Raw genomic sequence first — 19,441 nt, forward strand, 5'->3', positions numbered from 1 at the left:
ACGGCCATCTAGCACCATGATTCCTCCCAAAGTTTACGCCCTTTGTACAGGAAAAGATACTGTCTCGTCGTTGGTCGAGCAAAACCCGTCAATGGCGCCTGGCGATGCGTGGAAGAAGCTCTATGGCCACCACCCGATTGGAAGCTCTGCTCTTCGTGAACAGCATAAACCGATAACTGCAGAAGACATCGAGCAAGCGAGGAAATGTGGCAACTGGGGCGAAACTCAACCCAGCGACCTGTTTCTGACGCTTTACCACGACGCCCTCAATGCTTTGGAACACGATATCGGCTGTGGTATGGTCAGCCCCCCGCTCATGGGCTCCTCTGGGACCGCTCCGCTGTCTGTCATCTCCGTGTGAGTTGTCATTTCACGGGCCAAGTTGGGGACCGATGGGTTTCAAAAGCGTTCCAGACATCATGCGCCATATGTCCAACTTACTCGTTCGCGCTGAAAGCTCGTGTTTCCTTTGCACGAACTACTGGCAAAACTCAACCGCGTCAAAGTACATCACGAATGCGTTGAGGGAGCTGTCCCGGCGCGCGGGAGAGCGCGGTAAGCGCGTCATCGTCAAGTTGGAGTACGATCGAGGTAGCCCCAAGCAATTGTTCGAGCCGCACTATGTTGTGTCGCCAAAGGAGTACACGGGAAAGAATGTCGGTCTTCCTTCACCAGAAGAAATCCCCAACATCGACCTGCAAGTCATCAACTACCACAAGCGGGTGAACAGTACTAGTCCCTTGCGGCGATTCTGATCAACTCTCTAGGCCTTTACTAGGAACTTATCATTGCAAGGTAGGAGGATTCCGAGTCACCCTTCATACACTAACTGACTTTTTTTGTTAGTATATGATTGTGGATCGCAAGTATGCGCTCTTGCAGAGCAACAACATCCAAGATAACGATAACCTCGAGATGATGATTGTGCGTCATTACGCGAGAAAGAACTCCTTCTCATAACTTTCAAGCATCTCGAAGGACCCATTGTCGAGTCTCTATATGACATGGCACTGATTTCATGGCACCTGCCACTTGCTCCGCTGATGCCCAGCAACGAAGACGCCGAGTCTGACGATGAGCCTGACCCGGCAGGTGACGAGAATCGGACAGATGCTGAGACTGGGCCAACCACTGTCGAAAGCGTGGTTCATCCGGTTTCGAGCTCGCAAATGAATGAAGCCGTGCAGGCTGATATGTCTGGTTTGTGCCATCTGTCGATGCGATCCTCCTGATTTATTTTCACAGGAGCTGCCTCCCAAAGCAAATCCAAGGGGCCCGATGAGGCAACAAAAGCATGGCTTGCATGTGGTGTGCAAGCAATTGGAAAGGCACAGATCGCCCACCCTTCTCCGGAAGACTCGCCACTCCCAGAACATACCACAAATGATCCACACTACGACGTGGACATTGCTGGCGAGATAGCACGCGTTCAGACCGCTGTTTCCCCTAAACCAAGCCTCACGCGTATGGAGGCTGTAACTGCGCATCTCAACCACACGAAGAATCCGGGCTTCAAGGGGACGGCGCCCGACCGTGGGCCTGGGGAGGAGTTCACGCCATATCTCGCCCACCCGACACGTGACCCATTTCCGATTGCGCTGGTCTGTCGCGCGCCATACGGAACACCCAACCACGAGTCAGTGTGCAACCCCCAGAACGAAGTCTGGCTGTCAGCGCTGCGAAATGCGAAAAAGAACGTGTTCATCCAGTCGCCCACTTTGAATGCGGCCCCGCTTGTCCCCGCTATTATCGATGCTTGCGAACGCGGTGTTGACGTGTTCTGTTATATTTGTTTGGGTTATAATGACACGGGCGAGCTGCTGCCGGGTCAGGGAGGCACGAATGAGATGATTGCTCACAAGATGTACTCGACGCTGTCTGAGAAGGGTAGACAACACCTCCATTATTATTGGTATATCGGTTATGGTGAGTCCCGCTTCGCAACCAGTTATTAGAGCTTGATCATATTACTTAGACCAAACTGCACCTATTGTGGCCAAGAAGAAGAAGCGGTCTTGCCATGTTAAACTGATGATTGTGGACGAGCGGATTGGAATTCAAGGGAATGGCAATCAAGGTTAGTGTTTTGTACCACCGTTGCACAACTAACCACAATATCAGACACACAGTCATGGTATCACTCGCAGGAGATTAACGTGATGCTGGAAAGTCCCGAAGTTTGTCGCGGGTGGATTGACGGCCTTCGGCGTAACCAGAGCACACATTTATATGGAATGCTCGACAAGACAACTGGAATTTGGACAGACGAGAATGGAAACCAAGCAGCTGATGTTATTGGTGTTGACCCAGGTAAGTTCAGCTGGGCTAAGGGATTCGCTGGCGCAATAGCTCGCGTGAGGGGAACTGGGGACTTTTGAGCAGTGCAAAACAGGAGATGTATTGATGTAAAATTAGTATGGGAGTTTCTTTTGCGTTCCACGGACAGGCTTGAGCGGGTTGGGTTTACGGTGGACATAGTGCTGTGAGTGTTTAAGTAAGATGAAGTCCTCTGGGGAAAACGAAACTCACAGTACGATACCTCCGAATACGTTTGCGCATATCGCGCAATAGTACCCATGTCCGCCATTGGCGCTGTGGCTTCGCACGCTCGAGACTGCTGCCCTTGAACATCTGTTTCTTCTTGGCGTACAAACGGGTCCCAATATCCGCGCCGGGGACAATCCGCTCTTTGGGTCGGCGGTCCCATTCAATGGTAAGGCCTGTTTGTGGTTTCTGCACCCTCTCTGTTTCTGCCTCCGCCTCCTCGCTTTCAATCGCATCCTCAACTTCTTTCTCCTTCCCTTTCGTTACTGGTGCGGGCTCAGGGCTGGGCTCTGGTGCAAAGAGCTCAGGTCGGGGGAGCTTAATACTCGGCGGAAGAAAATGCAGGGTCCCAGACGCTTTCGCTTTCTTGATTATATCCGCCTGCTGGCGGAGAGAATACTTTGGTGGCGCCCAGCGCCCAGTCTGAGGGTTCTTCCACGCGAGAAACGGGTTGGGGAGGACAAGGGAGTCTTCAGCCTTCGGCGCAGGCAGTGGTCCATGTCGGCGGATGAAGCGCGGTAGTCCAAGCAACTCGCGCTGCAGAAATTTCCTGGTGGCGGACATCAGAGAAGCGCACGTGACGTGACACTTCTGATGGCGAGTGTAGAGGACGACCTCATCGTCGTCGACGATGAGCCCATTGCGGCGGCTGTGCCTCTGCCGGTTGCACCAATACCTTCGGCTGAAAATTCTTCTTCTACTTCTGGCGCAACTCCGCGATTACGGAGCTCAAGTCGCGTCGTAATGCCTGCGCCAATAACGCCTAGCTCCAGTGAAGCCACCGACCGCGCCACCCGCTCGCGATCCAAGCCTCAGCCCAAACTGAAGCTCAAGCTTGGCGAAAAGGCGGCGCAGATGGCCCCGGGGATGTCATTTCTGGGCCCATACGATCGTGAACTTGACTCGGATGACGAGGACTTGTCCTTTGAGGAGCACTTTATTCTCCGGATGCCGCCGGGGGAGGATTGCGATAAACTGCGCAAAATGGTGGCGTCAAGGGAGGTGCCGAACGATGTATGGTTCAAGTTCAAAGGTGATGAGTGTGCCCTTGGTATTTATAGCTGACCCCTCCTAGATTCGCGTCGGGCGATTTTTCACATTGGAAACAACACTTATTCCGCAAAGCTCGTTGATCTGCCGTGTATTACAGAGTCGCAGAAGACACTGGACAACAAGCAGATGTTCAAGGTCGCAGATATTTGCCAGATGCTCGTTGTGCAGAATCGACTCGACCAAGATGAGGCTGCTGCCCCGCAAAGGAACTTCAACATCGAGGAGTTCATATGGCCCCATGGACTGACCCCACCCTTGCATCACGTTCGAAAGCGTCGGTTTCGCAAGAGGGTCAACAAGAGGGTTTGTTTGCTGGTAGTGTTTCATCAAGTGTCCTGAACCAGGATGTAGACAATCGAAAGCGTAGAACAAGCGGTGGAACGCCTACTAGACGAAGATTCATTGGCCACCGAAGTCAAATATGGTCAGCTTCTGGATATCATTCCATACAAGGGGGCTGACTTGTCCTCCAACAGATGTACTAGAAAATGTAAACCCCGACCTATCTGACTCGGAATTCATTGAAAGAGAGGATCCTATTGATGCGCCGACTCCAGCGATATCTGACTCTGGTGGAATGGGTGAGGCGGCGGAAGACGACTCAAGTGGGAGTGAGCAAGAAGGGGACATTGACGAAGAACTCGCTGCAGAACTTGACCTCGCATTGGGCGATGAGGAAGGTGATGGCGATGATGAGGAGGACGATGACAGCGACAGCGACGAGGAGGACGATGATGATGATGAAGCTGTTCAATCTATAAGGCTGCTTAACGAGGAGATACGTGATCTCGAGGCTGCCATTACGAAGAAAGGGAGCGAAATCGCCAGCTCAGCTAACCCACTGATCAAGGTCAGTTCATCTTTCATATATGTGAACATAACTTTAACTGTGGTCGTAGAAACGATTCGAAGACGCATTGAAGAAGCTGAACGCAGATTTGGCAATGAAGCAGGCCCAACGAGAGGAAATACGTGAACAACAGCGAATGGAGCAAGAGGGGGTGCTTGACACGGAGAACGAAGACAACATGGATATGCAGATGCAGATGGAAATGGAAATGGGCATGGCCAATGTCGATCCACAAGTAAAGGACGACGATGATGACCAGCCTGAAGGGGACGGAGACTTGTTTGGCTCAGACACTGAGATGCCCATGGCTTAGATGTACTTGCTCGCACTTATTCTGTTTGTGCACCGCGGCTAGCAACGTTTGGCACGCAGACGCATTGATCGCTGTAAAAAGAGCACGGCGCTTTTTCCATACTATTCTATGGGGGGAACGATTCATATTTTCAAGTAGTGGTACTGTCCGGTTCTTGCACAGCGGTCCCTCCAGGACTACAATCAAAGTGATTGTGAAGTAAGTCCGTATTATTACACAGGCAACAAGCACGCAATGGCAGCTTGCAGCACTAAGGGGGTATACACAATGCAAACAAACGGGGCAAACCACACTCCTAGTATCTGCCAATCCCAGAGTGCACTTCGAATTTCTTCTTGTGCTGATAACCAGCCCAATGCGAGGGACAAATATGCGCCATATTGGCCCAGTCGTAAGGGGAGGAGGGAAGAAGATAGGGATACAGTCAATGGGATGCCTAATAAAATCGCCAGAGTTGCCGCGAGGGAGAAGTTGACAACGGTGGTGATTGAGATAACGGTGGAGGCAAAACACAGGTTGAGGGCCTTCAGTAATTGGGACATCGGGGCAACAGTATGCGGGTTCTGTTTCGGCACGAAAAGGGCACTGAGAGGGAGCGTGCCACACAAGGCAAGTATTATTGCGGATGAGGTCTAAATTCGTTGTCAGCGAAAACATGCGACGAAGAAAACACAAATTACCTTCAAGTTGTTGATGAACCAGGAGGTCTTGGTCAATGCGAAAACAGAGCATCCAAGAATATGCGTCGAGAACATTATGACGAGCACCGGGAGGACAGGCCGCCGACGCTGGATCCACGTGCTGCCCTTTTCGTCCGAGCTCATAACCCAGGCGGAGTCAGACCAAACTTTCAGTCCGCTAAACATCATCGCAACACTAATCATGATGGCGCTTGGAAGGTAACTTCCGATTTTGAGAAAGTGCTCCGACGCGGTAAGGATATAGAAAAATATCGAGGCATGAAGACGCTCAAGGAGGTTGTTGGTTGTGCGAAGGGTGGATTCTATTATGTGGCCGAGAGCGTGAAACCCGTGAGGCCCGGTTGCGGGCAATGCGAACATGGTAAATGCGTCGATACGGAATCTAAGATGCATTGGACACACAAATATGGAAGAAAGCGCAGTCTTACTGGTGGAATAACCCATGAACGCCGCTACCTCGACCACGCGCCTGATGCTTAACATGTCGCAATACATTTCTGGAGCGATAGTCATAGGTACGGATTTCATCGCGGAGTGAGTTGGGCATCCAGGACGGGATTTGGAGTCGGGGGGTCTCAAGGTGGTCGTAGATAATGACAGGAACGGTCCATCTGGCAATCCAAGTGAGCGAATTGAGAAGATCTTGATTTGGTAGTCGCCCGTTGATACCCTCTTGGATGAATTATAGTTGGAAAATAGCAGAAATGGTGTAGATCTGCTCACCATGGAAGATCCCAAGATGCGAGAAAGAATGACCTGGGTAATCGATATTGAGAGCAGTCCATATCACCCCCGAAGTCAGCTCCAGCTCGTCAGCTTCGAGGTCTGTTGACCAAGCGTGTTAACAAGGAATGAAAGGGAAGTAGAATTGCGAGTTACTTGATTGTGTTCTCCCATGATATGCGTTAAGCCATGCCTGCATTCCATCCATATGGCCATCGCTCACTACGAAAACGATGTCTTTCGCCCACAATGAGTATTCTGTACTCTGTCAGAAGTTATCCCATACAACTACAGGCATGCGCACTTTTGAGAAACCCAGCGAGAGCAAGCACAGTTGAAACGCCTCTGAGATTGAGTGCCCCATTAGCTTCGTCTATTCTGCTGACCCAAGAAGCGCTTATGACCATAGCTTCAGTGCCAGAAGTACGTGGGGAGGAGATGATAGCATAGGCGTTGGTTCCCTCCACCGTCTATCCGCAAGATTAAAACACCACAATGAAGGGCGGTATCAAGCCGGACGTACACCGACACTGGAGGAGAAGCGATAATTCTGAGTGGAGGCCGGTATGCCGAGTTTCATGAATTCTGCAGCCAGAGTGGAAGCGCGTCTAGAAATGTTTCAGCATGGAACGGGAAGTGCGGCGAGGGGGCGCACAAATGGCTGCTTGCATTAGCGTCTCGTAGTCCTTCTAATTGCTCTAAGTAGCGGTCTGCAGCTGCGACATCACCCCAATTCCAGTATGTATTGACCTAGAAGGCTCATATCAAGAAAATGCTTGGAGTGAAATGAGGTGAATGCGAACCTGCCCAGGCTGTAGAGCATTTTCGTCGATATATATACCCCTACCCAGCTGCTGAGAGGGTAGCGCAAGCATCCACAAGTAGCCCACGAGGAAAAACGACCATCTATACCAAACAAGTTGGGGGAGAAGACAAGGCAGCAAGAGTATGCTAACTTGATCAGGTCCACGCGTTGCGTGAGTGCAGACACCAGTTTCCTTCGGCGTTGTAATCGCAGCAGGCTCTGGTCGCCCTCTGGTCGGAATATAGCCCGTAGTCGAGTCCGAATACGGTCCATTGAAGAGCAGGAATTAGTAGTACACGCCGTGTCACGCGTTCGATTGACCCAACCCTGATTTCCCTTTTATCCACCATGACGGCAACTAAACGCAAACGCGACGCGTCTTCAAAGGGGCTGAATCCAGGAGAAATGCTCCAGCGTACAACCCATACCACAGCCTCGACTTCGTGGGGCTGGGTGCTTTCTGAGGCAAAGACTGTCTCTGAAATAACCAACGACCATCTGCTCGCAACCTGCGGCATGTCTGCCCTGAATACACACCGCTTCTGTCGCAATAAGTACTCTCCGCGACTGAAGGAGGCGCCGCCGAATGATGAGGACATTATTGTTATTTCCGACGACGACGACGACCTGCAGTGTTCAAAGCGCTCGTGCAAGACCAATCCCAATTGTCTCAACTACATCGAGGGCCAAAAACAATGGGAATCTGAGGCTGACGCGCGTGAGATGTTCCTCGAGGTCGCAAATCTTGGTCGCGACCCTACAGAAGACGATAGGAAGAACGGTGTACCAGTTGGTTTGAAGGTATCGTTTAGTATGGTTGTCAGTTCCTTCAACTGGACCGTTGCTCCAGAATCTTGGTGCCACTTGTTATGCGAACGCATCGCTACAGGTGCACTCTTCTGAAACGTGTGGCCCTGGCTAACGATGCATCAATGTCAGGTCTGGTTTCGAGATCTTGCCTTTCGGAGAGGCGTGTTCGACTGCGAGCCGCCAGAGGGAAATTTTGAGGTAACTATTGTCTAACGTGAACTAGTGAATGATCTGACCAAATGCTCAGAAATCTCCCATTTTCCAGCTACAAATCACATTTGCGGCGTTGCAATGCATCGCGCAAGATGTGTTCAACCCCGAGAAGCTGGTAGAAGCCCTTGAGCTAAAGACGACAGAACAACAGGACGCTCAAGAGTTTTCCAAACTCTTCCTTTCACATCTGGATACTGAGTTCCAAAAACAATCTAACCCTGTTCTCAAGACATTGATTACGGACCAGGTATGTGGAAGAATAAGCCAATGATCGCCTCGGCCTTGATTGCAGGATAGTTTCAGGGAAAACGGGTCAGTTTTGAATATAATTCGGTCCGGGCTATGCTTATATTGTAGCCAGGTCTATGGGATAATTTGTTCTAAATGCGGCAACGATAGTCCGAAAGATTCTGATTTTTTGGAAATAGAGATCAACTTCAAGGTAGGATCCACGCTCCTACCGAAGCAACTCTCTCAAGCTCAACATCTTCTAGAACAACACGAAGCTTGAAGATGGTATCTCAAACTCGTTGCGAGAAGAGCTGATGTCGGGCGACAATCAGTAAGTGCCTTCTGGTTCACCAAGTCGAGGGTCTCAAGTTGTTTCAGATATTCTTGCTCGACGTGTGGTGGCCTACAGGACGCAACTCGCTATACGGAGCTCGCGTCCCTCCCACCAGTTATCCATTTCTCTTTGCAACGGTTTTCGTACAACTTGGACACCATGGAGCGCGTCAAGTCCAAAAATGTGATTACGTTCCCCCAAGTCCTGGACATGACACCCTTTCTCGGCAAAACAGCGGATGTGTCGACAAAGGCCGATTCTAATATCTACGAATTACGAGGCGTCCTACTGCACAAAGGAAAATCGGCATATCACGGTCACTACGAGGCACAAATTCATGACGTAACGTCGGTGGACTACTTTCTCATTCTGATTCATGTTTATCCTTATTCCGTAGCTCGAGCTCCTGGTTTCAATTCAACGACGAGGTTGTGAGTAGGATCAAGAAATTAGGCGACAAACCTCCTGCGAAGGAAGCAATCATCGATGTAGATGACGATGAAAAGTGAGTTCCCGTTTCAAGCTGTTTCCTGTTGTCTCATCGTAGCACTAGCCGCAAAAAGCAGCGTGAAAATAAGCGCAAGCGACAGCGCATTGACGACAGCGACGATGAGCGGTCTGTCTCCCGAGATTTATGATGTTTATGCTTAGTATTTCTTAGACAAACAACATTGGATGCGGAGAAGTAGGCACTTTTACTGTCCGTCTCCCTTTATTTCTACTGATGTCGCAGTCGTATTTCGTCCAAGGATGCATATATGCTCATCTATGCTCGGCGGGAGTCATGTCCTTCTGTACAAGGTGGCTCGTACAGGATACTTTTCATGACTAAAAGACTTATGATTTTCTAGTCCCCGAGCCTCCATCTCGTGCTCTCAGTGCTGTCGATGAGCTGAATGCCGCTCATCAGCGCGCTTGTGCCACCTATGCCGCAAAGGAACAAGAAACTATCGCGGCCTACCAACGAACGAGGACTCAAGTCCTGGATATATACCGACAGTGGTCTGTCACAGCAAATCAAAAGGTTTTCTCCATCACATTCAAATACTCGTTGTTTTGAAGTGTCTACTTAGGATTTCGTTATCGTTGGTCAGAAAACTTTGGAAGAGTTCCTGCAAACAGCCGTCATCAAATCCACTCTGGCCATTGATGCCACGGAACCACAACGTCTTGCTCTAGACGATGTTATCTGTGTTCATGGTCGATACGATCCAAAGAAGTCGCTGTCAATGAAACGCATCGGTAGAGTAAGGCGCCGCCCTCCACACGAAAATTCTAACAACTGATGTGCCGCAGGATGCATACGACAAAATGAAGAAGTTGAACTGCGTTATTGAGCCAGAGCTTACGTTGGAAGACGTATGTCGAGAGTGCGTAGAAGAAACATTCCATGGTATATTTTTAGTTTCTACCTGGATCGCTGAACAACGTTTTCAGTCAAACTCTATGCAAAGCAACATCCCCAACAAGTAATAGAGTTTGATGAGGTATGCCAGCCGGTACCACTTCAAGTTAGCTATTGGATATCCAAGCCATGGCTGAAAGACTGGAGGCTGAATAGACCAAAAATGACGACCCCGACGGGTGATCCGTCGCCCGGATCAGACGATTACTTGGGCCACGTTCAATGCGAGCATGGTGGGCTTGCTCTCAACACCACACAACGGTGCAGGATATCGCGGCGTGGTGTTGAATTGCTGCAAACGCTATATCCTTCTTGGAAGCCGCTGTCTGACGAGTTGGAGTCGTGCTTGGTTTGCGACAGTCTTGTAAATATGGGTGCAGAAGAACGACAGCAAGTCCGACGACGTGCGGAGGAAGAAAAGGTTAGTCCTAGTCCAGTTGGTTGGTTGATAGGTAATCGAATAACGAGACAGGCCAGGCTCAAGGCCTTGTATGACGACGCAAGCTCATACCAAGCCTCTTTGGACGATGTTTCATGCGCCCTGGCTCCGGCGGACTTCCTCCAAGCCTGGCGAGCGTGGGTAAGCCGCCCATCTGAAAATCTTCGACCCGATCGTATCGACAACAAGTCATTCTTCTGTGAACATAATCTGCTCGCGGTCGATCCTAATTGCGAAGCTGACTGGAGGGGAGCTCTTGCCGTAATCAAGAAGTCGGACTGGGACCACCTCGAACAAATGTACTACTTCTTTGCACATGTCTTTTGTTCTTCTTGGGGAGGCTTCTGCTGACGATCACTGCCAGATACTCTGGAGGCCCTTTAATCGAGATCCAGAAATCTCAGCGCTCATTTACTCACCCGATACCCGTCTGCACCGGGTGTCGCCAACGCCGCCAGACGGAATGGCTTGAAACGGAGATTACCATACAATCTGAACAGAAGGAGCCTACAACCGGAGAGAAGAAGGCTGCTAACTTCTATGGCGGCCCACGGCAGTCAACTCGTCTCCGGCTCGCGAAAGAAAGCACCAGTCGGACCAAGATGAAGATTCTGAAAACAACCACGATCAAGGACATCAAAGTTCACGTGAGCGCGTCAAATTTGCCTTGTCATTTGCAAGTCTCAACACCACCCGCGAATATAGGTTCAAAAGGAGCTGAAGATTCCGACGATATGCCAGCGTCTGTTCTATCGCGACGAAGAACTGTCAGATAACTCAGCGACGGCCGCCTCGATTAATGTCCTTGCCCACTCAATCCTCCAGCTCAAGCAGGAAAACGAGGTTTATGAAATTTCTGATTCAGAAGAAGCACCAAAGAAGAAGAGGAAAACCGAAGAGGCTGCCGGTTTCGGAGGTACATTACTCGGGCGAACGAATGCCACGAGGTCGTCTAGCCCTCCAGACGAACAGCTCGCCCCAGCGGTCAAGATCTGTAGAATATGCACTTTGGAGAACGGAACCGATTTGTTGGCTTGCGACGCTTGCGAAACGCCTTTTGATTGAGGTTACATTCGTGGCTGACTAATTACAATACAAATTTGTCGAGGGTTATACAAGAAAACGAGATACATTCTGCGACTTTCTAGCCCACAAAAGTCCCAAAGAAAAAAAAGTGAGAGGTCCGTTGTCCACACACTACCTAATTCCAAAGAAAAAGAGTTTACACATATTGCTCAACGTACCAGTCGGGCAAAGAGCCGATAGGCATGGTTTCACGCCAGCGAGGCTGGGGCTGTGGCTGTGAGGGGGGTCGTAACAAAGCTGAATCAAGCATCCGACACGCTATCAAGAGCACAGAAAGTTCGTCGATTTCCGTAGTGGCCTTGGTCTGAGTTGTCTCTTTGACTGCTTCGGCAATGACATCTGTACTCCCAAGTATCAGGTCAGAATATCAAGTTAACAACCGTCAGACGTGCCTTTCGTGGTCTCGACCAGGGTGTTGGTGTCGACGTTTTGCAAGACCGAAGTGTTGGGCGGAATCGTCAAAGCCATTGGCAACGATTGTTTGCGTACAATATACTCTGCAGCTTGGGCGACAATTTTTTGGCCGGCAACAGCAAGTTCATGACTTCCTTCGGGCTCCTTTTCGGCGTCTTCGCAGTCATCTAAACAAGCGTTGACTGTTTGTTCAACAAACATTTTCTGTACACCCAGATGGCCGGGTGGTTGTGTCTCTTGGGTTAGCCGCTCTGCGACCTGCTCAAGAACCGACTTTACACGCGCCTCGTCCTCCTCGTCAGTCACGGGCTGTACAGCATGAGGAGTCGACCTGGAACATGAATGTTAGTCAAGATGTTGCTAGGTCGAAAGATAAAGACGAACCACGCAGGGAGTGTCGGATCGCTCACGGCCCGGTGAGGAGCGATAAGCGGGCGAGCAGGGAAAGGAGGGTCCACTAGAGTATTCGCGGAAGGTGCAATCGTCAAGAAAAACGTACGCGTCAACATTGCATCCTGCCCCTCGAGCGAGAACTGCACAGAGGTGAATCACAAGATTAGTAAAAAATATGGACCAGGCACGTGCCTGAGCATGCGTGACGATCTCGCAACTCTCGGCGTTCGGGGGCGGTGTTCCCGACAGGATATCGTCTCGCCATTGTAACCAGGGCGGAAGGGATGGTGAGCTGTAGTAGACGGGTATGTTGGTCCAGCTGGCCTGCGGATCCCAAATACGCGGTTTCCATATCCAAGGTATGCTTGGATAGGCGACGGGCGGAGGAAGTCCAGCGATTTTACGAACGAACGGACGAAACTCCCATCCGTCAACAGTCTTCTTCGCGTCAACGTTCCAAATATGGTTACCCTTCGATTTTGCCTTCTTGCCGTCCTCGTTGAAGCGCAAAATCAAAGGCTGCCGCCACAGATAGTTCCGAACCTGACGCCGTTAAACAGTTGCGGATGCTACCGTGCCAGCTGACTTGCCTTTTTCATCGGAATCTTTTCTTCGGGATAACCGTTTTCAGCGAGCTATGATGACGATGAGCAATTGTCCGCCTAAACAAGAAGCGCCACGTGCCATCTCCAGGAATGCGGCCGTGAAGGCCTGTATCCGAAACTTAAAAGGACGGAAATCAGTCGATTCGTCCAGTTTCTGCATTTTCTAGATTTAGATGAGATTTCAGATGCGATATCTGGCCTAATTCAGCACTTGCCTTGGCCATCAGCTGCTGGTGGATCGGGTCGCCTTTGTTGTCGGTTGCATCCACTATCAAATGGAATAAGCGTCGCAATAGTTGGCTGATAACGAGAGACTTGCAATTAGAGCAAATGCGGTTTAAATACGCTTTGAACAACCGGTCGACTTCGGCTCGGTATTCTGACGGTATGTCTGAAACGGGCGTAGTTTCGGAATACTGCGGATAGCATTAGTCAGAAAACGTTGGAGACATTGCAAAGAAACCCTTCACCGAATGTTGAGAGCTACCCGACGGTGAGAATGTGTCGATCTCATCGCCATCTGCATTGTCTCCATCTTCGTCTTCTTCATCGACGGGTTCAGATGCAGGAGGTAGGGCTGGAACGGGAGGCATAACCTCCATGGTTGCGGTATATGGGAATGTAGGGAGCGTGGGTGCTGATTTTGGCGGGAGACCCTTCCAGCTGTGTTCTGGGGCAAAATAGCCGTTACGGGCCATCCGACCAGCAGGTGCTGAGGCGGCGTTGAAGCCATTAGCCTCACGGGGGATAGACCCCATAGAGCGGGAATGATTGTGGTGGCGATTTGAGTGGCCAAAACGGTGAGCTGCTGCATCGAATACTGGGTTGGGAATGTTGAATGGCGGAAAGGGAGGTGGCCGAGCATTGGAAGGGACAGGCCTTACGTTCAGAGGTGGAGTAGGAGGCCTGGACGGGGGCTGCGACTTGGAGGAAGGGCCAAGATGAGCTCGAGCATAAGTCACGGTTGCTGACGGCGTGATCGGCAACATAGAAAGGTTGATGTCTTCTGGTTCTGGCTTTAGAATCTTCTTAACCGGAGGTTGCTCAGCAGGTATTTCTCCGGCATGACGTTTCAGGTTGCGCGAGGGTTCTGCAGGAGTTGTCGGTATTGTGGGAAGCCCCATGCCATGGATAAGGTCGTTAATCTGCGCTATTACTTGTCGAGTTTTTTGTTCGTCGCCGGGGGTGATAGGTCGTGCCGCCTGGTTTTGGTGACAGGCGTCGCCAGCAGTCTTCATTACCTGAGCGATACTGGCGAAGAATGGTTGAATAAACGACGGAACATGGAATCAATTTGCAACTCACTTCCTGAGCATGTTGCCGACCACTCGCTCTTTCGGATGCTCTTCCTGTTTAACCGACGCATCGCCAAAAAGGGTAGGAGATGGGACAAACGGAAGAGCGGAAAGCGTGTTAGCACGACAGCGTGCTGCTGCTGTAGGGACTACCGCGGCTGGGTCGAGTGCTGAGGCCAGGGACGAGGAAGTATTGACCCCAAACGAAGATTGGTGAGGGATAACGTCGACTGTCTGGTCCATCATTTGATATTGAGGGTAGTCGGTGAACGTTGGCGGTGCGGTGGCTGGCATATATGAGACTGGGGGCATCATTGGCGGTGTCTGCATCGTGAGTGGATCGGTAAACACGGGTAGGGTTTGTAGAAACTGGGTCGATTCAGTAGAGACTGGGGAAGTCTCCATCATGGGCATAGTAGTTATTGGGTCGTAAGTGTCCATCGGGGTTCAAACCCAGATAGATCGATTCACCAGCTGTAGATTCATGAGCAGCATACCCACGGGGGTAAGGGTACACAAACATACAGCGTTGGCCAGAAAACAACCGAGAAGCAAAGAACGAGAAAGCCAAGTGAGAGCAAGAAGGAAAGTGCAAGAATACAAGTGTCACACGCTTTCCTGAATGACGACAAAGTTGGTAGTTGAGCTACACTACACAGGTTTAGTTGCTAGCTAAGTATCAAATATGTCCTCAATATCGACGGGAACTCCGTCCAGCTGGAGACCGAGATCGCTCTCGTCGTCGGTCACTACTCATTGTGTCAGCAACAAAGGCAGATCATTCACAAAAAAAGGCACTCACTCATACCGTGAACTTGAGTGACGATCATACCCTCCTCGGCCTTCATCTCTCCCGCCCCGTTCTCGACCGTTGCTGCTGGCTTGCGCTGTTGAAGGTGCACTCACGCCAGCCGCTTTGGCCTTTTCCCGTTCTTCCCTAAACTTCTGCAGCATGTTGCGTAACTCGTGGTACCCTAGATGCATCTGAACACGATGTCGTTTGAGTCAGATGTTCGCCTGATATAGAATAGTGGCTGACCTTGCCTCCAAAATGATCTGCCAAACGACGGTCCGAGTCCAACACAGAGAGGTACGCGCCACAAACATCACAGACACGCAATTTTTGGTGACCAGAAGCCCCTGAAGTATCAGTGAGTTGCTGTAGCTCTCGCTGTTCACAGTCAGTCTTTCCGCGTCTTAACTTGGGTATACTGCCTCCGTACCTCCTTGTCTGCCTTCTCGTTTTTTAGCGCCTCAATCGCAGCCATTTCTCGCATTGACTCCTCCACTTTTCCCTGTTCACCTACAACAGCAATTCAGCTTCATTATGCATCAGTTCGAAAAGGCGGACCCAGTTGCTCAATCTTCTCTGTTCCACCTTGGATAGCCAGTTCAATCTCACCGATTTCCCTCATCTGGCGTGAGAGAGGATCAGCGCCAGCGTGGAATACTTGTCATCCTTACCAAGTTTGTTGTCTTTGCATTCTCTTCTGGGGTCTTCTCCAATCTCCGATGAGCTGCACGGATCCGACGGTCGCATTCGTCTACAAACGAAAATATGTTTGACTCATACTCCAACTGGAACCGCGCGTGTATTGGGTCGTTCGGGTCCTTGCTTTTCGCTTCGTTATAATCCGCCTTTAGTCGTTCAGTGTGCGATTTGGGACATGCTCCCAGATCCATTTTCTAGGACAGATGCGTTAGACGTATAAACAGGGGAGCAAAGAAGACGCACTGTATTGGTGAACAGCGTATGTGGGCAGGTACCGCAAAGAAAGTTGCGACACACTTTGTCGTCACTCCAAACCAAATTTGCATTGGCGACACCCATTGCCTCTGGACCCATCATTTGCTGGAAAGTCATGAAATTCTGCACAGGGTCATTGAGAGCCTAGCCAACCTCTAAGAGCTTGCGTTGCATTTCCGCGAGACGACCCATGTTGGTCAAGAAACGAGTGATGGTGAAACGGTCACGCTTGCGTCAGGCTAAATTGAATGAGTAGTGTATGGTACAGTAGAAGACAAAGTAGTGTAAATTAGACAAGAAAGGCAAGGAGAATGTTCAGTTTCCACGTCCACGACCGCGCCCACGCCCACGACCTCTACCCCTGCCTCGATTGCCTTTGGATTTCGGAGTTGTCGGTGTTTCTGGCTGTTCATCCCAATGGCCACTATTACTTGGGGTTGAAGGCGGGGTAAATCCTCCGTAGCGCATGAGTAGCTTCAGAATGTCTTCAAATTGGCTTTCGTTAGCCCTGGGGTGGTTCTTCATTGAAGATCGACCGCCACTTGATGTGATCCATGTCCAAGATTCGTTAATTTCCACCTGGGTCGCCAAACCTTTGTCGAGAATCATCCAAACTAGCTCAGGCTCATGCGAGTTGACTGCGAGTGAGAGCAGCGTTTTCGATTCAGGAGGATCATAGATAGTGGCCGAGTCTTTGTGGTCGTGTGTTTGGAAGAAGTACTCGACCACAGCAATATGACCGGACTCGAGAGCAGAATGAAATGCCGTATATGTCTTGGAATCCCGTTCTTCAGGCTCCGCACCTGAAACAGTCCACGTAAGAGATGAAATCTACACACGGTAAACACGACTTACTGTGGGCGTCAAGCCATTCAACCAATTCTTTATCTCCGTTCCGAGCCGTGATATGCAGCAGAGTTTCTTTACGATCTTGAGGTATCGCCTTGACAAACTGGTCACAGCCCGCTTTGACCTCTCCGCCCGCAGCATCAACATTGTCCTCCCAAACACCTTTCTTCACTTCCTCGCTCCTTCCCGCGCGAGCGGAGGCGAACACAGCACTCCGTTTGGCCTGTTCGAGTTGTTGCGTTGACCGAGCGGTGGCTTGAGCTTTGGTGCGATCTGCTTGTGCTTGCGCCTTCTTAGCCTGTTTCTTCGCGGTCTGACGTTTCTCAGCTGCTTCCCGCTCTAGAAACCAGAATTAGTTTGACGCGTCAATTTTGATATCACTACCCCGCACCTCTCTCACGATCCATCTCTGCTTGTGCCCTTTTAGCAGCTGCTTCTCTCTGACGACGTTGCTGGGCTTCAATCTGGTCTTGTCTAGAGCGTTGCAGGCGTTCCGCGTATTCCTCTGGCGTTTCTCTTCTCTCTTCAAAATCGTATTCCCGGTTTCGGAAGTGCATGTGAGCGTGTCGACTCGCACGGCCCCTCATCATTTCCTCGAATAGAAACCTGCAAGAAAAATCAACTTGGCGGGAAAGAGAGCACCGAAATTATTTGCATATAAAAGGCCAACTCCTCTTCCTCTTCATAGAATTCATCATAATAATCGTCGTCAGAATCCTCGGCAGCAGGGTCGAGCTTTTTCAAGAGCACGTTATAGGCCTCCCCCACTTTCTGAAATTTGGCAGTGGCATCTGGATTGTCGGGATTCTTGTCGGGGTGGGTCCGCAAGGCCACCTACTGGCTCAAGAACACAGTGAATGGAACAAAGAAGTTGCTACAGACCTGTTTGTACGTGCTCTTGACAAGGTCGAGCGAGGAGCCCTAGACAGATTAGATTACTCGGGAAGCAGTTGAAAAGGGAGCGGCTCACAGGCTCAAGTCCCAGGGTTTCATACGCCTCTTGTAGCTGCATGAACAAGAAATCGCGTTTGTCGCGCTTGTCACATTTGTCACGCTCCCTTTTACTAAAATGCCTTCATCAGACGCGTTGCTTGGTTTTGCTGCAGACAAGTATTTCAAGTCTTGTTCAAGTTTTTTGTGCTCTCAACTCTTACGTAGCCCATACTTTCAGGCTGGTTTCGGTCTCTTGGTGCCTTCTCCGTGTCTTGTCCAAACTATCCATGAATTGAACTATTTCTCAAAAAGGGCGTTGGCGCGGCAATGACGCTTGCCCGGACTGGATCTATCTGGGCAGCAACCGCTCTCCGGAGGCGGATGCTTGTTTCTCTTGAAATCGACAACCGAGACCGCGCTTATGAGTGGTTTCTGGCCTGGATGGCGCATCGGACGAATCCCAACATTCCGACGCGTGCTGCTAGGTGGATTCGCAGTCACGAGCTAAGCGTTGCCACCATGATTGAACGCCGTCCCAACGGCAGCTCTTCTGTCTTTTTTCAGCTTGTCGCTGGTCCTGGCACTCATTGGTTCAAATACAAAGGCGCGTGGATGCAGGTTGGTTACAACCCGTCTTCCATTTCTGCTGCTCATTTATCATATAAAAAAGGTTAAACGACAGCGAGAGACGCGTTCCATGATGGGCGGCCAGCAAACGGGCATGTCTGTCCCTTGGGAAACCGTTACATTAACCACACTGTCTCGCGACCGAACGTTGTTTCCTCAGCTACTCGCGGAGGCACGTGATCTAGGTATGCGTGGTCAGGAAGGCAAACTTGTGATCCACACCGCCTGGGGAATCGAGTGGCGTCCATTTGGCAAACCACGCCGTAAACGCCCGCTAAAGAGTGTAGTCTTAGAGTCCGGGCTGGGTGAGAAGATCGAGCAAGACATCAAGTCTTTTCTCGGACGACGGCAGTGGTATGCTGACCGCGGTGTGCCATATCGACGTGCCTATCTTCTTCATGGCCCGCCTGGGTCCGGGAAAACTTCGTTCATTCAGGCATTGGCTGGCTCGTTATCATACGATATCTGTATCGTCAACCTTTCCGAACGAGGCTTGGCCGATGACAAGCTGAACCATCTTCTGTCTAATGTACCCGAGCGCAGCTTTGTTCTTATCGAGGACATTGATGCAGCTTTCAATAAGCGTGTCCAGACCACTGCCGACGGGTATCGTCTCTTCTTACTCGACTCTAGATTTGACACTCATTTCCGCCCCTTAGATACCAATCCTCCATCACGTTCTCTGGATTTTTAAATGCACTAGATGGTGTCGCCTCCGGGGAAGAGCGAATCGTGTTTATGACGACCAATCACGTTGACAAATTAGATCCTGCTCTGATTCGCCCAGGCAGAGTCGATTTCATGGCTCTAGTCGATGATGCGTCGTCTCAACAAGCGCGCACGCTTTTTGAAAACTTTTACAGCGGAATTGATCTCCCTGTTGATGAGTTTGCTAGACTGGCACACCAGGTCGAAGAAGTTGTTCAAAAAAATCAAGAACAAGGTCGGAAGGTCAGCATGGCCGCTCTGCAAGGTCACTTCATTCGGAATCCAGCGAACGAAGCGGTTTCGCTCCTCGGGGACTTGTTTCACGCATGAAAAACGAAATCTGTAGAAAAAGACCGTATAATA

At 50.5% G+C, this 19,441-nt stretch overlaps 7 protein-coding genes across 7 annotated transcripts; 4 read left to right on the top strand and 3 right to left on the bottom strand.

The window, feature by feature from the left end:
* Positions 1-16: 16 nt before the first annotated feature.
* Positions 17-2,378, top strand: MIND_01014400 (uncharacterized protein; the record flags this gene model as incomplete). Its single annotated transcript, XM_037366738.1, has 8 exons — positions 17-357; positions 407-718; positions 768-795; positions 847-924; positions 969-1,200; positions 1,246-1,926; positions 1,976-2,077; positions 2,122-2,378. 8 exons carry the CDS (start codon positions 17-19, stop codon positions 2,376-2,378), a joined length of 2,031 nt encoding a protein of 676 aa, XP_037216132.1.
* A 760-nt stretch (positions 2,379-3,138) lies between these two features.
* Positions 3,139-4,760, top strand: MIND_01014600 (Transcription initiation factor TFIID 55 kDa subunit; the record flags this gene model as incomplete). The annotated part of the gene is made up of 5 exons (XM_037366739.1): positions 3,139-3,577; positions 3,620-3,900; positions 3,949-4,021; positions 4,074-4,447; positions 4,497-4,760. The coding sequence occupies 5 exons, from the start codon at positions 3,139-3,141 to the stop codon at positions 4,758-4,760; spliced, it is 1,431 nt and encodes a 476-aa protein (XP_037216133.1).
* Positions 4,761-4,972: 212 nt separating this feature from the next.
* MIND_01014700 (uncharacterized protein) lies at positions 4,973-7,271 on the bottom strand (the record flags this gene model as incomplete). Its single annotated transcript, XM_037366740.1, has 10 exons — positions 7,141-7,271; positions 6,988-7,090; positions 6,840-6,934; positions 6,708-6,792; positions 6,489-6,654; positions 6,341-6,442; positions 6,185-6,286; positions 5,890-6,133; positions 5,441-5,843; positions 4,973-5,392 (listed from the first exon to the last, which is right to left on the bottom strand). The coding sequence occupies exons 1-10, from the start codon at positions 7,260-7,262 to the stop codon at positions 4,973-4,975; spliced, it is 1,842 nt and encodes a 613-aa protein (XP_037216134.1). The 5' UTR covers positions 7,263-7,271.
* Positions 7,272-7,337: 66 nt separating this feature from the next.
* MIND_01014800 (uncharacterized protein) lies at positions 7,338-11,486 on the top strand (the record flags this gene model as incomplete). Its single annotated transcript, XM_037366741.1, has 19 exons — positions 7,338-7,790; positions 7,840-7,878; positions 7,929-7,997; positions 8,047-8,259; positions 8,310-8,324; positions 8,374-8,454; positions 8,507-8,574; positions 8,622-8,924; positions 8,975-9,082; positions 9,131-9,193; positions 9,239-9,262; positions 9,311-9,378; positions 9,429-9,601; positions 9,651-9,824; positions 9,874-9,970; positions 10,015-10,403; positions 10,455-10,720; positions 10,786-11,068; positions 11,127-11,486. The coding sequence occupies 19 exons, from the start codon at positions 7,338-7,340 to the stop codon at positions 11,484-11,486; spliced, it is 3,246 nt and encodes a 1,081-aa protein (XP_037216135.1).
* A 3,526-nt stretch (positions 11,487-15,012) lies between these two features.
* On the bottom strand, positions 15,013-16,153 carry MIND_01014900 (uncharacterized protein; the record flags this gene model as incomplete). Its single annotated transcript, XM_037366742.1, has 7 exons — positions 15,013-15,198; positions 15,254-15,385; positions 15,438-15,517; positions 15,566-15,629; positions 15,679-15,900; positions 15,950-16,066; positions 16,115-16,153. 7 exons carry the CDS (start codon positions 16,151-16,153, stop codon positions 15,013-15,015), a joined length of 840 nt encoding a protein of 279 aa, XP_037216136.1.
* A 123-nt stretch (positions 16,154-16,276) lies between these two features.
* MIND_01015000 (uncharacterized protein) lies at positions 16,277-17,822 on the bottom strand (the record flags this gene model as incomplete). The annotated part of the gene is made up of 6 exons (XM_037366743.1): positions 16,277-16,764; positions 16,817-17,149; positions 17,202-17,416; positions 17,466-17,644; positions 17,693-17,731; positions 17,781-17,822. 6 exons carry the CDS (start codon positions 17,820-17,822, stop codon positions 16,277-16,279), a joined length of 1,296 nt encoding a protein of 431 aa, XP_037216137.1.
* A 54-nt stretch (positions 17,823-17,876) lies between these two features.
* Positions 17,877-19,408, top strand: MIND_01015100 (uncharacterized protein; the record flags this gene model as incomplete). The annotated part of the gene is made up of 5 exons (XM_037366744.1): positions 17,877-17,920; positions 17,969-17,999; positions 18,056-18,361; positions 18,414-18,976; positions 19,030-19,408. Exons 1-5 carry the CDS (start codon positions 17,880-17,882, stop codon positions 19,406-19,408), a joined length of 1,320 nt encoding a protein of 439 aa, XP_037216138.1. The 5' UTR covers positions 17,877-17,879.
* Between the last annotated feature and the right edge of the window lie 33 nt (positions 19,409-19,441).

The sequence above is a fragment of the Mycena indigotica genome (genome assembly GCF_014461135.1).
Source record: "Mycena indigotica strain 171206Taipei chromosome Unknown Mind.scaff0009, whole genome shotgun sequence".
NCBI classification, from domain to species: Eukaryota; Fungi; Basidiomycota; class Agaricomycetes; order Agaricales; family Mycenaceae; genus Mycena; species Mycena indigotica.